Source organism: Microtus oregoni, unplaced genomic scaffold, assembly GCF_018167655.1.
Source record: "Microtus oregoni isolate MIOR12 unplaced genomic scaffold, Mior012 000064F_ref0000363, whole genome shotgun sequence".
In the NCBI taxonomy this organism is placed as follows: Eukaryota; Metazoa; Chordata; class Mammalia; order Rodentia; family Cricetidae; genus Microtus; species Microtus oregoni.
The window spans coordinates 7,647,884-7,663,626 of NW_024543874.1; the positions used below are offsets into that span (position 1 = coordinate 7,647,884).

General features: G+C 49.9%; 1 protein-coding gene across 4 annotated transcripts in view; it reads left to right on the forward strand.

Moving 5' to 3' along the window:
• Positions 1-14,031, forward strand: part of Dpp6 (dipeptidyl peptidase like 6) — an 866,060-nt gene extending 852,029 nt beyond the window's left edge. For all 4 annotated transcript variants that reach the window (XM_041640587.1, XM_041640589.1, XM_041640586.1 and 1 more), the window contains exons 21-26: positions 2,721-2,775; positions 7,256-7,367; positions 9,224-9,282; positions 9,956-10,028; positions 10,130-10,203; positions 12,162-14,031. In XM_041640587.1, coding sequence (XP_041496521.1) covers positions 2,721-2,775; positions 7,256-7,367; positions 9,224-9,282; positions 9,956-10,028; positions 10,130-10,203; positions 12,162-12,308 — 520 coding nt within the window. In that variant the 3' untranslated portion in view covers positions 12,309-14,031. The remainder of the gene's footprint in view (positions 1-2,720; positions 2,776-7,255; positions 7,368-9,223; positions 9,283-9,955; positions 10,029-10,129; positions 10,204-12,161) is intronic.
• Positions 14,032-15,743: the final 1,712 nt, after the last annotated feature.

Below are 15,743 nucleotides of genomic sequence, written 5' to 3' on the forward strand. Positions count from 1 at the left end.
TTGAGAAGATCCTACAGTGTTCATGGTAGCAGGAACCTTGGCTGAGAGTCCTCGAATCTCACTGGGTCAGGAAACAGAGAGGAGGGAAGTGTGGCTAGGCAATAAACTTGAAGGCCCACCTCCCAGTGGCCCACTTCCTCCAATGAGGCTTTACTTACTAAAACCTCCCAAAATATGCCACCAGCTAGGGACACATGAGCCTATGGGGGACATTTTATACCACTGCAGTCTGCCTGGCTTCTCTATGCTATGGCTTCTGTGGGTGGCTGTGCAGTCATCTCCAGAAAGAGAGAGAGGGAGAAAGGGAGGGAGGGAGGGAGGGAGGGAGGGAGGGAGGGAGGGAGGGATGAAAACCAGAGAGAGAATATGAGTGGGGGTGGGGCAAGGCCAAGGGGTCTCCTCACCACATAAAAGAGGACCCTGTAAATATGTGGGCAGCTGGACAGAAATGCCCTCTGGACTCTGAGCAGTGGCCTGTTTTCAGTTCTTACCTTCTCCACATGCTGTTGCCAAGTCAGTGAACCCCACCAAGTGCCACCAAGAAGAGAAGGAGCTCAGTACCAAGGGTCAGGTACTCAAAACTATGCTTTACAATGTCCCCAAAATTTTAAAGGAGTATGAAGAACCCACCCGGATCTAACGGCAGTGGGAGTGTGTGCAGGTTGATCTTCATCTGGTGGTTGCTCAGGAAACAGAGCTAGACTGGAATCAAGGCTGAACGACAACCTTCAGAAGCCTGCCCCTGCTGCTTCACTCCCGCCATCTGGTACCCACCTCCTAAAGGTTCCATGGTTTCCCCACACAGCCCCACCACCCAAGGAGCAAGTGCTCAAGACTCAGAGCATGAACTTGCAGAAAAGAGTTCAGATGCAAGCCCCATCAGGGAGTGTGAGCCAACCAAAACAGACAAGACGATGTCTTCAGATCCCATGCATCTTACAGACAGAAATCACATGGGACTGGAGTGATGGCTCAGAGAGTAAGAGCGATAGCTGCACTTCCAGAAGACCCAGGTTCAATCCCCAGCACCCTCATGGTAGCTAGTAGTTCAGAATTGTCTCCATAAAGCCAGTTCTGGGGAACCCAATGCCATCTTATGACCTGTGAGGGTATTACATGCATGTCATACACAGACAAAGCCTCCATACACGCAAAATAAGAAGGCACAGATAGAAACATCTCAAGAGCCCAACCATCATGGAAGGCATGTGAGGACGCTTTTGACAGAACTCAGCAACACACACACACATACACACACACTTGTATTTGCCTTTAAGGCAAGGAACGTTGTAGGCTCTGAAGGTCCACAGAGATGGTGGACCCCAGGACTGGAGCTCCAAAGACCAGCAGTGTCAACGAGATGCAGGCTCTGCCCATTTATACCGCCAAGCTGGACAGCCTCATTCTGAGTGACTTTTCTCAACTGAGGGTAGCCATGACTATGATAACATCAGCTTCCACAGTCTTTCAGCGTTACTAATTGGTCAGGACAACAGAAGACACTTCCAGAAAAGAAGAAAGAACTCCTTGACTCGAAGCTGCTGAGTAAGCTTCATTTCATCTCCCCAGACTTAACCCTGAGTGATCCAGAACCAACGCCAACAAGAAACAGCCTAGGAATGAGTGCAAGGCTCAGCATCAGCAGCAAACAGCTGTATCATCAGACAGGAAGCTGGTGTTCCAGGAGACCAGGTGGCCCTGATTCTGGCTGTAGGATAATTCCCATCAGAGGAAGGACTGGGACAAATGAACACTGGCTTCTGTCTGTAGGGAGGAGGAGCAGGTGACTGTCAGTGACCCACAGTACACGAGACAGACTTCCCAGGGAAAGTGAGGAGGCGTCTCAACAGGCTGAGGTTAGAGGGGGCTCCCAGGAGCCGTCGTGGGAGAACTGTCCTTGCCTCTTGCCCTTCAGCCTGGTCTCCCTCCCTGTCTTCTTCAGCTCTTACTTCATCTCATCTGGTTTAACTCGTCCCACTGAGGCGCAGTGTCTCCTCCCTGTTACGGAGAACCCCAGAGAAGGATCATGAATCCTTGAGACAACCTGTGAGCCTGTAGTCCCTAGAGTGACTTCCTCAGAGCTCAGGGACAAAGAGCTGATGGCTGTTTTCATCCATCTTTTATAAACAAGGAGTGGTCTCTATAGCTAATCCAAACCAACAGCAAACATGCTCTAGAGAAAAACCAGTGACGTCCGTCTCAACCCTAGGCGCTCACAAAACAAGAGCCCAGGAATGGCTGTAAGACTTGGCAGATTTTCAGTGTGGAAGGAGGAGACGGAAGCCAGTCCATCATGCTAACGCCCTGAAGCTCTCTAGCTCTGGATGCTTCCACCTGCTCATAGACCCCTGGAGCCCTGGATATAAAGTCCCCTGTAAGGTCACATAAGCCAGCACCTTGCTAGAGAAGGGAAGGTGTGAGGTGGGGCAAAATGGGCAGGGCCTCTGGGGCTCCCTGCTGCTTCTAAGGCTCAGCTGGGCACCTAGAAGTTCCCCAGAAGCCTCGTTAGGGTACGTTGCATTTAGAATGTGAACTAAGGGAGCTCCAAATAAGTAAATAAATAAATAAATAAATAAATAAAAGGAATAAGCAGCTGCATTTAGAATCCCAGGGTTCTTTTTAGTTTGAAGAAATTTTTCAGGCTGGTCAGCATGGCTGTGGAATATGGGCTGTAGAGGACACCTGCCTAGATCTCACGCCTCTCTTCCCTCGGCCTGCAGGACCATGCTGAAGGAGCAGTACATTGACAAGACACGGGTGGCCGTGTTTGGGAAGGTGAGTCATACTGTCTTCTGCCAGGGCCTCTGGACCCTGGAGGTTAGAACTGTGTCTCCCCACTGTCAGCTTCCTTCTGAGTCACTGAGGTCACCTTCGGCCCTGGGGGAGGGGGAGAAAGGAGAGAAAGGAGAAAGGGAGAGGTTAGTGACTGCAGCAGGGCAGGAGAACCTATCTTTGGCCTTTGTCACATGAACTAGAAGGAGAGAAAGCAGGTCAGGCCCTCATCAGAGAACTCCACTGAGCTCCTAATTTCTTCCCTTGCCGAGCCTGGTGAGTTCTGATGGGCACTCCAAGAAGAGGAACCAGGAACCAGGGTGTGGACAACTTCCTCTGTGCAACCACAGTGTTCCCCACCTTTGCTAGGATGGAATGAAGACTGTGGGTTCCCTGTGGCTAAACCAGAGCAGTTTCCACCTGGCAGCTCATGGCATGGCCTCAGCTGGCCCATACAGGCTGCAGTGAAGGCCCAGGGATGGGAATTAGGTCTCCAAGGGCTACTTGTAAGGTGTGCTAGGCCACCCTCCCTTCCTCAGGCCACCTAGACTGGAGATCCCTTATTCTCAGAAAGCCAAGAGCTCATGCCTCATCTCTTTCCTCGTGGAAGCCCCACCCCTTCAGAGGAGCCCTGCAGTCAACACCAGAATATACCCCACAGACTGGTGAGCCGTGTATACTGGGGGACCTGATGGTGTCATATGGGAGATTCCAGAAACAAGCAAAACAGAGCCTGTTTCTGTTCATGGCTCTCACCTAATACCTGACAAAAAGCAACTTGAGGGAGAAAGGATTTATCTTGGCTCCTAGGTCCATGATCGGGGAGGCATGGCGGCCATGATCATGGGAGTCTGCGTTACCTCTCTGAGGGCAAGGGGTCAGGAATCAGAGAAAGCAGAGGGACTGTGGCCAGAGATAGAGTTGGTTGTGACCTTATTATCTTGACTGAGCTAGTATTCCAAAATTCCTTATTATTTAAAGAGGGCCCAATCAATGCCTGCCAGATAGGCCCACGTCCCAAAAGTTCATTGATCTTCTAGAACAATGCTACCAGCCGGGGCCTCATTCAAAACGTGAGCCTGTGGAGTCACTTCATCTGAGCTTTAATCCACCTGAGCACCTGTGGAGGCAAGGCCTCAGGGAAAGTTGCCAGTGGGCTCCCCTCAGAGGCAGAACAGAGCCTCGAGATAGCCCTGAGACTTGTTTCTAGATACTTCTGCCTGTGAGCAGCCCAGGGCCATAGATCACTGATAAACTTAACTGGGCATCAGTACTCACTGCACCCCTAACCCTCACACCCCTGACTTCCCAGCACCCCAGTGGCAGAAGTGAGGGGGTCTTCATGAATTTCACTCTCCCCAAACATATAACAATGTCCATCTAGAAGGAGTGCTAGCCTGGCCTTCTTCCTTTGCCTCGGACAGTAATACCCACTGGGACTGTATTACTTTCTCTGGCCACAGCAGGCCCAGGGTCATCCGATTGTCAGTGGGCTTTATCCGAGTGTGGCCAGCTGGGCTACACAGTCAAGTGTGCCATGTGAGGAGGGACCATGAGCCTTTAGATGTCTTCATCCCCCCACGGCTAGAGCCAGGCAAGCAGCAGCTTGGGTTACTTGCCAGATCTTTGCTTTCCTGTTCTGCCAAATGGGACCTCACACTTTGTTTAGTAGCCCGGGTCTGTTTAAGTTTTGTTTGGCTCTGTTTAAATGTATCTTAAACAGAAGTTTTGTGAGCATCCAACTCGGGTTCCCCACTTGTAAACAGAGACTGCTTTTTTCATTTCCCAGCTATCCAGACCCGAATAATCACACACAAAAAAAGTATTAATTACAGCATTGTTTAGCCAATGGCTCGTGTTTTCCTAGATAGCTCTTATATTTTAAATTAACTTATTTCTGTTAATCTGTGTATCACCATGAGGCTGTGGATCTGTCTCCTTTAGCAGCTACATAGCATCTCCCTGACTCCGCCTTCCTTCCTCCTCTATGTCTGCTTGGATTTCCTGCCTTGCTGTATTCTGCCCTGCCATAGGCCAAAGCAGCTTCTTTATCAACCAATGCTAATATGGTTGATTATGGGCTGTCACTTCTTTATTAGTATTATTATACCATATGCCTCTGTGTGTGTGCATGCGTGCACACATGCACGCACATTATGACATAGTTAAGGAGATAAGAGAACAACTTGTAAAAGTAGCTCCTTCGCTTCCACCATGTTGATCCCAAGATTAACTCAGGTTTTCAGGCATAGCAGCCAGTGCCTTCACCAACTGAGCCATCTCAGTGGCCCCTGGTGCCATCAACTGTTTCAGTACTCTGGCATTCTGTGACCTTTGCTCTTGTTTCATGAGACATGTGATTCTGTATGCAGCCTGGCTCATGTGTCCCTTCCTCATACAATGAGGGCATTTAAGGCCAGAGCACCCTGTGCAGCAGTATCTGCTCCACACACCCAAGAGGACATCTATGAGCTGTATCCTGAAACCTCTGGCCAGAGACTGTAGGCCACCATGCAAAGTAGAACTATCCTGAAGATCCACTAGGAAAAAAGTGCTTGAAAGAAATGCAGAATGGCTTGAAGAAACATGTATCATCCACTGACAAACAATGCTGCTTCCTAGGAAATGACGTGCTGAGTGCCATGGTCCACACCTATAACCCCAGACTTAGGAGTCTTAGATAAGGATGAGAGTTCAGGGTCAGCCTGTGCTATATAGTAAGGTCCTGTCTGCAGAGGAGGACAAAGATGAGGAGGAAGGAGGGGAGGGAAGGAGAGAGGGAGGGAGGAAGGGAGGGAGGGAGGGAGGGAGGGAGGGGGGTAAAGAAAAGAAAACTGGGGGGGCTGGAGAGATGGCTCAGAGGTTAAGAGCATTGCCTGCTCTTCCAAAGGTCCTGAGTTCAATTCCCAGCAACCACATGGTGGCTCACAACCATCTGTAATGAGGTCTGGTGCCCTCTTCTGGCCTGCAGGCATATACACAGACAGAATATTGTATACATAATAAAGAAAGAAAGAAAGAAAGAAAGAAAGAAAGAAAGAAAGAAAGAAAGACTGAAAGAAAGACTTCAATTAAAGATACTGACAAGCTGAGTGGTGGCGCACACCTTTAATCCAAGGACTCAAGAGGCAGAGGCAGGCAGATGTCTGTGAGTTCAAGGCCAGCCTGGATTACGGAGTGAGTTCCAAGGCTACACTGAGAAACCCTATCTCAAAAATAAAAAAAAAAAAAACTACTACAGTACATTATAATATAACAAACTAGACACAGTATCAAACCAATGGGGAACTTGGTATGATGTGATTGTCACCCAGGCTTCATCAGTTATAAGGTTCTCCACACCCCATGTTGCCATGGTCGGCACACCCAGGTTTGCACATACATGCATGCACGCATGTACACACACACACACACATACACATTCATATAGCTACATGTTCACATACACTTTCACACATACGTGTTTATACCACATCAACATTTACACATTCATACATATGCATTCACATATGGGCTCACATGTTCACATAAGTAGACAGTCTCAGAATATTCATTCATATGCATACAACTGTATTTTCAGCTGTATGCCCATACATGTAAGTACACACACCTGCATGTTATTATGTTCCTTTGCTTATATGGTCACACACACACATATATGCTCACAAATGTTCACCTCTCCCTCCATCATTCTCCCTCTCTCCCTCTCCATCTCCCTCTCTCCCTCTCTCCCTCTGTCTCTGTCTCTCTGTCTCTCCCTCCCTCTCTCTCTCTCTCTCTCTCTCTCTTTCTCTCTCTCTCATATACCCACTTACTCACATATGCCTTCTGCATCCACCATTTATGCCTAGTTCTCTCAACTCATTCATGCTCGGGGGATCTGTCCTGTCCCCCCTAACTTTTCTCAGCAGACTGTAATACTTGGAAGGTCCCAGACAGTGATGGGCACGGCTTCAGCTAGGAGACCCACACCAGCAGTCAGGCCACATGAGTGCTAAGGGCTCACCCTACGAGTTTCATGAAGCCCTGGGCTGGGTGGTGTGAAGGCCTGTTCTCCACCCTGTCACTGAGCTCTGCTTCGGCTTCTGTGGGATGCACAGAGACAGGCACTGGCTGTAGATGAGGAAGAGGAAGGGAGACTGGACTGGAATGCTGGACACCAGTTGGACACCAGCCTTCCTCTGTCACCATCCGAGGCAGAGGTTGTGGTCTCTGTGATCACATAGACGATCTCTGTGTCACTAGGCATACTTATCCCAGGTCTCTGGGCACTGGGTGCTGAAGAGGGGGAGACTGAATCACACAACACGGAACTGGGGAACTATTTAGTGTCTCATTTATCACCCAACAAGGATATTTAAAGCTCAGATCTTTGAAAAACTACATGAACACATACATACTAGGGGCTGAGGCTAGTTTCCTACTGAGTTGTGGAAAGTGACCCCACCCCTTGCCTCTTCTTTTTCCCTTCTATATCTCCTAGGATTATGGTGGTTACCTGAGCACTTACATCCTCCCAGCCAAGGGAGACAATCAAGGCCAGACTTTCACCTGCGGCTCGGCGCTCTCTCCAATAACAGACTTCAAACTCTATGGTAATGGCCTTGATGAGACCCCACCTTTCCCTTCAGCGCCTCTGTGCCCAACAGCAAGCACCCCCAGTGCATAGCGACCCCCTGGGACAGGAGGGAAGTCTCTAGCCATTGTTTGGAGTGAAGGTGGGTCAGTTCACCAGTAGGCAATGATTGCTCTCCAAAATCCAAGGCCAGTTCATAGTAATGACTTCAGAAAAGCCTGTGCCTACAGGTGGGGAGGAGGCAAGGAGCAGTGCCTAGGCCATCTTTCTTCTGCTGCAGGAATGTGTATGCTGGGCAAGTACAGAGGGGAAAGAAGGGAGGAGGGGTGGGTGCTTTCACACAGACCATGCTGGTGATGGTGAGATTATTACTACCTCTGGGATATGGGGGGTCTGAATAACTGGGCTCCTCTGCCTGCCTCCATCCAGGTCCACACATGGCACCTGGCCGTACTTCTTTGTGCAGAGTGAAGCTTCCCAGAGCGGGACTAGAACTGGGGGATGGGCCATCAGGATGGCTTGTTGTGGGGTCCAAACAGACCTGAGATGCCCTAGGGTGAGAGAGAGCCATCTGCCCGAGCAGACATGGTCCCTGCCCTACACAGTTCTAGAGTCCCAGGCCCTGAACTGTCCTCTCTTTGTCACCCACCCCTTTCTCTGGCAGTGTGTGGCTTGGTGAGACTCAACACAACGTCCTACGTAGCCCTGAAAATACACACTCTGTTTAGTGCTCCAGGGCACCAGGCTCTGAGCCCCAGGAGACCCTATATTAAGTGATGACAAGAATCAGGGTCTTCTTGTCTTAAGTCTGCTGCAGTGCTGTGGGAACTGCTCTCTCTTCCCTGTCCCTCCAGAGGTCCATGTGCCCTTCTTTAGCACTTGTAGGCCCCAGGCAGCAAGGCTATAGCCTTGGGGAGGGTACTGGTCTAGCAGCCTCTGAGGAGCTCATGACACAGGGTGTCACAGCTCTAATGCAAATGACTTTGCCCTGGCCATTAGAATGTTCCTGGTCCAACTCCAAAGTAACCTTCCCATGGGAATATAAGTGTTGTGTGTTGGATTGTTCAATGAGACTCTTAATTTCTTAATCATGTCATCCAAATTCACCTGATTCAAATATGCATAAATTAGTCCAAACCCCCCCCACACACACACACACATACACACACTCCTTTTTTTCAGAGCTGGGTATGGGACTCAGGACCTCGTACATGCTAAGCAGGCCCTGCCCTGCTGCGCTCCCCAGCCCACCTGTATCTTAATGAACCACCAAGTTCCTTCCATTGCCTCCTGTAACTCACAAAGGTCACCCCCAGAAACCCTGTGACATCAAAGTGAGCCCTCATCCCTGGTTGTCCAGGCAGAACAATGCTATGGGAGCACTGCCCCCTTCTCTGTCACCTGGCACATATCAGGTATGCAGAACCAGGATCTAAGCTGCTTAGAGAAATTCACCAGGAATGACGCATTTAAACGTATCACACACACACACACACGCACGCACGCACGCACGCACACACACACACACGCTGTTTGACCCCCTTGCCATGAGGTAGGAGATTTAGGAGACAGCTTTTAAATCCCAAAAAGTTAAGTCCAGTATGGTGGGTGATGCATACCTTTAATCCCAGTACTTGGGAGACAGAGGGAAATGGATCTCTCTGAGTATGAGGCAATCCAGTTTCCAGACCTGCTAAAACTACTTAGTGAGACCTTGTCTCAAAACAAAAGCAGAAAACCAACCAAAAGCTTAGCATTTACCATACAAGTAGCAGGGAATGGCCCCCTCCTGCAGCCTCATCCCTTCCATCTGGGCTCTGCCCCATTGGAGCCCTTGAGGACCAGAGATGACCCCGTCCCTTTGCCTCCGTGCAGCCTCTGCATTTTCCGAGCGGTACCTTGGCCTCCATGGACTCGACAACAGAGCATATGAGGTATGTTTGGCATAGCTGCTAGTTGGCAAGACAGGGAACCAGGTGAGACTGATCCATCTACTCTTCCCCACCCTCCCACCTCTCATCCCCACCCACTCTCCCTTCCAAAGGGCTGGGCCTCTCCACCATCACAACCTTGGGATCATCTCACTGCACTGAGCTGGATTAATGTGGCCTCTGTAAGCTCCTCTGTCTTCCTGATTGGCTTTGATGGGGGAGGGAGAGAGATGAGAAAGCCCTGGGTGCCGCTGGTGGTTGGGGACCCCTGCTCCCCACATCAAGGCCAGTTCCCCTTTGGGAGGATGAAGTATGAACTGTGTTTCTTACTACGTCCCAGACATCCTGTTGTCTCAGAGTGTTATACACAGCACATCATCAACCGTGCACAGGCAGAAAGACAGTGTCATGCAGGGCTCTGCATGGACAGACGGACAGGCCTGCTCAGTGTCGCTGGGTGACTTGATGGCCCTCCAAGATCACCTCTTCTCAGAGAACCCCCCCTTCACTTTCTTCCTTATTTCCCCTACTCTAAGGGAATTGCTGTTTTTCTATGACACGAGTAGCCCAGCTCTCCAGAGCCTGGCATTTTCCACCATTTCCCTTGACCCCACCCCCCACCTGCTCCCTAAACATACCCTGCAGCCAACCCTGTCCTCTTGCCCCATACACGCAGATGACCAAGCTGGCACACCGAGTGTCCGCGCTGGAGGACCAGCAGTTCCTGATCATCCATGCCACGGCTGACGGTGAGGACAGAGCACCCCTCCCCCCAAACCTCCTGGTGCTGAAGGTCCCCTGGATGGTGATGTGAGTTTGGGCAACTGTGTGTTTCTGTTTTCTTCTACAGAAAAAATTCATTTCCAGCACACAGCTGAGCTCATCACACAGCTGATCAAAGGAAAGGCCAATTACAGCTTACAGGTATGGGATGCTCCCTGCGAGGTGCTTAGAGCAAGGTGACCCTTGTCATGGGGACAGGACTGAGCGGGGTCCACATCATACCATGCCAGTGCCCTTCAACTGATAGCAGCTCAGCTCTGTATCCAAGCCACCACCGTTCCACCCGACCCTGTCCCACATTCCACTTCTAAGCAGAGGAGATGGCCAAGCCAACACACGCAGGCCCTAGTGTGTTGTAGGTATGGGGAGGGCTGGTATTCCAGCATGGGTGGCTATCAAGCCTTCTCTTTCTGACTCTCTGGGCAAAAGCTCCTCTACCCTCTGTGACTGTGATCAAACACTGTCCATCCCAGAAACCAAACCCACGACGGGCTTCACTGGCATTCACTCCTACCTCTTCCCAGCAACATACAGGAATGATGCTGGAAACTTTTCTAGTTTCCTTCTTGTACTCTGGCTCCTTTTATAAAACAGTTATAACCTCACTGTCTTTTAAATTCAGGTGCAAACGGCACCCTAACTCCCTCAGAGAGTCTGTCTGGTTTTGACCACTGCCTGCCTCTGCATTCAGCATCCAATGACCTCTGGCAGCCCTGTATGTGGGTTGAGGAAGGAAGGGGCTTTGGCCTGAAAGATATTGGCTGGGGTGAATGGCTTGGTTACATTATACATCAGAGTATGATACACTCTGAATTTGTTAAGTATGCTCCACACATCATGGCACCTGTGCCTGGGGCCATGCATGCCAACACAGCAGCTGCCCTCACAGACACTCAAGAGTCTGCAGTCATGACAAGCTCCAGGGGAGAGCACAGGAACAGGGGACAATGCAAGAGGGGTGGCATACCCCCTTATTGCCTTCTTGCAGCTTATGAGCTGAACATACATATTCCAGGCTAATGGTGTCATTAAAGAAAAATAAAGATGAATGTTACTCTCAAAAGCATGAAAAGAATACAGGACTCAAAATGAGATTGGGCTCAGATATAGAAAGAGTAAGATTCCAAATCACATTTGGCTTTTCGTTGTGCATGCTTGCAGGATCAGCACAGTGCCTCTAGAAGACAGGTTATGTCATTGTGCTGGCCATCCACTAAAGACCCGCTCTACCTGGCATGCCTGTTTATCAGCCCTCCATTGTTGCATGCCTTGTCAAGTACCTTGGGGTATTATAGTATTCAGCTCTCACAAGAAACAATTATGAGCCAGACTCTATTCAGTTTTCCTTCCCACATCACCTGGACCCAAGACGCAGCTGCATGAGCGTATACCAAGTCAGCACACGTGGGTTCAGAGAGGAGGCCGCCTGGGGCTCATTCCCATCCTCGAGAACCACTCAGCCAAAAGTCAGTCTCTCTCCCTCTCTCTCTCTCCCTCTCCTTCTCCCCTTCTCTCTCTCCCTCTCCTTCTCCCTCTCTCTCTGTGTGTATGTATCTTTCTCTATCTCTGTCTCTTTCTCTCTCCCCACCCCGTGTGTGTGTGTGTGTGTGTGTGTGTGTGTGTGTGTGTGTGTAATCCTTGGCCTGTGACCTTGTAGTTCTTATATTTTCGGTTGTGAGCCTAGCCTTTAACAGCTGAGCCATCCCTCCAGGCCGACCTTGTACCCAGGCTGCAAAGTAGAGCAAGTAGCTCTGGCCAGAAGGTCGGCTAAATGAGGTGTTTCCGACTTACTCAACCAATCCTCACTGTATCCACTCTCTTGGGGAAGGGAATAGAGATGCCAAGGGAGGTTTCTGGGCAGATGGGTAAGTTTTCATGACCTGCCAGGGCTGCAAGAGCCCTTCTGCCTGGTACAGAAACAGAGCTCCCCAGAGGAAAGGGTGCTGCTGCTGGGACTCCCGTGGCTAAGAGATTCGTGCTCCAGCTGGAATTTAGTGTGTGGAGCATGGCTTTTCCCAGACTGCATCTCCTCCATGCCTCCAGGAGTCCCTTCAGCAGGTGAACTGCCGAGGGGTAAGCTCGTTCTTCTCCCTTCACAGATATACCCAGATGAAAGCCACTACTTCCACAGTGTGGACCTCCAGCAGCATCTGTACCGCTCCATCATCAACTTCTTTGTGGAATGCTTCAGGATCCAGGACAAGCTACCCACAGCCACAGCAAAAGAGGACGAGGAGGAGGACTAATCTTGCTTGAGACCTAAGCACAGACGTGGCTCTTTCTACAACAATATGCAACTGAGGAACCCTCCCCACACCACCACCCTCCCTCCAAGGGCAGTGGAAGTGGGGGTGCCGGTGTTCCATAGCATGTGTCTCGATACTGAAGGCCATTTGGTGGGGGCAACAAGCTCCGGTGGAAACCACATAGCCTGGAACAACCCCACCTCAGCAGCATTGCCTCCTCCTGGCCCCCAATGACTGGCCCATCCCATGTCCCCTCCCCCCGAGGGGACAAAGTGAAGGACAGATGACAGTGAGGGCACACTTTGAGCCCAAGAAAACCAGCCCTTATGTCCAAGCTTTCTCTCTGTAGCACTGAGACCCGCCGTCTGCATTCACTCACTGCATCTGTGCTCCCGACTGTGAGTCCTGTCTGGCTTCCTGTCTGACAGAGCTGTGCCATGGGAACAGGACAGCATGGTTGTCTCAGCAGTGTTCATACATGCCTGGCCCCTTTCTGTGATTAGAAGAGCTCCCACTGTCCCTATCTGCACCCAGAAAACAGGTCTTTTATGTACAAAGTAAGACTATAACTCTGCCCGTGGTTAACCTTGTAGAATCACTTTGTATTTTTCTATGGTTGTACTGGACACCCGCTGTCTCCGCCCCAGACTGTATCACTCTCAGTATTCTGTCTTCTGTTGCTTTGCACTGCTTTCCATGTCGTACTTGTTTGGATAAAGAGATCATTCTGGAACACCTGCTGTCTCTGTTAGACGTGGTGGAGGTATTGCAGACACCAAGGACTCAGAGCACCCAGCAACACTCACTGAAAGTTCATCAGTCCAAACCTTCTTCCCCCTGAGTGGAGCTGGGACTCGCCTGTGGCTCCACCATCCATCCCATATGTCCTTAAAACTGCTACTCTTTCCCTGCTCGATCAGTTGTCTGGTCTTTCCGGGTGACATTAGGTTAAAAATCACAAGACAGAATGTTGGTTCCACTCTTAGGTCTACTGAGTAATACACCGGACCAGGTCATCACCAGCTGCCCGGGGCTGGCTCCTCCCTCCTGCTCTGACAGTGACGTCAGTGAGCCCCACCCCATCTCAGTAGCCTTGTAAGATACACTATCGACCAGATGTGTGACCACTGTCACCTGTGTGTATTTCATTTCATTGTATATAAAGCAAGAAATGTGTGTCTGGCGTTGTGCAGTCCCCTCCCCCTCCCAGGCCTACCCTTGTGTTGAATTTGCATGCAGACACCTCTCTGGCTGATCTGGCCTGTCCAGAAGTGAAATATATCAATTGCCATCGTTTCCTTTCAGGACTTTTGACAACCTGTATGTCGGTACGAATCACCCCAGTTTCCACTCCTGCTGGGGTGTCCTGAAACCCTGTCCTCAGAGATGTGTCTATGACTTTTGTTTTGGTTTTGGGTATTTTTTTGTTTTGTTTATTTTTTTTTTAATGTTTGGGGGTTTTGGTTCCGTCCACACAAGCACTGGTTCTTGTTAAGTCTGTTGGAAGAGCTGCATCCTGGGCTTTCCACAGGTGATGTGTCACACTGGTGAGAAGGGACCTCATGCTGACAGACAGACCATGCTTTCACTACTTCAAAGGCTCAGCTGACAGCAAAGCCCAGGAGGTCTGAAAGGGGGAGCCAGCTCTGGCAGCAAGGACAGGTCGGAGGGCCGCGGGGATGAGGCATGGTAGCATTTGTCATCCATGGAATAAAACATTATTTTACCACTCAGGTTGTTTTTTTTTTCTTACTTTCCTCCACTGGCTCCCATTAGAAAGTGGGCTAGGCTTCAAGACATGGTTTTTGCTTTCTTTCTTTGGAGTGGGAGGGAGGATGTCTCGCAGTGCAGCCCTGGCCGGCCCGGAACTCACTATGGACCTCACCAGGCTGTCCTCGAACTCAGAGAGCCACTTGCCTCTGCTCCCAAATGCTGGGATTAAGTGTGTGCACCACCATGCCTGGCCCGTTTTGCTTTGTTAATGCAAGGTGGAGTTTGCTTTTCATTATGAGCATGGATCCTACCAAATAGTGGGTCTCGTGACATTTTCATACATACGTACATATAATTCACCCCGCTGCCCTTCCTTGTCCTCTCCCACTGCTTCTGAACCCTTTCTTTTCTCAAGCAGGCCCCACTTCTACTTTCATGGGGGTGAAGCAATGAATTTGACTGGGGGTGTTTACATGACCATGGGTGAAGAGTTATGGGCGGTGACTATACCACTGAAGAAAATGTTCCTTCATGTTCCAGCCACATGAAATGTCAGTAGCTCCTCAGGGAGGGTGGGACTTCATACACCCCTTCCATATCCATGATAGAATGCTGCTGTGAGTTCCTAAGGGTGACAGACACATCCTGTCACAGGGACAGCATTTCCCAGCACTCCTTCCCCATCCTCTGGCTCTTCTAATCTTTCTTTGCATCTTAATGTTCCTGTACCTTAGAGTGGATGATTTAGAGGTCCCACTTAAAGATGAGCACATGACAATCTCTTCTTTTCAGTACTTTGGCATTATGGTGCCCACTGCAAAAGAAACTCCTCTGAACAAAGCTTCGAGTAGCACTGAATTATGGGTATAATCATAAATACTTAGAAGGCAACTTGAGGCACTCAGCACATCCATTAGCTGCATACCACTAGCTTCCCACCAGGACCTCTGCCCTTCCCAGTCATGACTCTTGACCGGGTTCACAGTACGTGAATTCCCCCTCCAGTGGAGTCAGGCTCATATCCACTCAGAAAGTGGTTGGTCATCCCCATAGCAATCATGCTGCTATTTCACCCGTGGGCACACCTTGCCTGGCAGGTTGCTAATCATGCAATGTCTGCACCTGGGGAAGACTACTGATGACTTTTCTCCTCTAGCAGTCTGCATTCTGGCGCTATAAAAAAGCTAGCCATCGAGAAGGAAGCTCCCGACTCAGCCCCAGCTTTATTTTTTCTGTGTTCAGAAACCAAACTGTGTGGCGTCTTCAACAAAACGTGTTTGAAATTCTTATTGCTCTCCAAATCTGATGCCCGGAAAGCCCTGAATACATCAAGTAAAATCCATATAGCATGGGGCTGAGCATGGTAACTCACACATGACATCTTAGTCACATGACAAGTTCAAGGCTGAGGAGAGGATGGGAGGGAGGAGAAGAGAAGAAGGAGAAAGAGGAAGGGAAGAGGAGGAAGAAGAGGATAAAGGGGCTGGAGAGAGACCTCAATGGTTAAGATCACTAGCCATTCTTCCAGAGGAAGACTAGGGTGTGATTTCCAACACCCACATGGCAACTCACAACCATCTGCCACTCTCCAGTTCTAGGAGATCTAACAATTTCTTCTGGCCTCTGTGGGTACCAAGTATGCACCTGGTTTGCAAACATATAGGCAGGCAAGACATATAAATCGATAAAAATTAAACTTAAGGAAAGAAGGGAAGGAGAAAA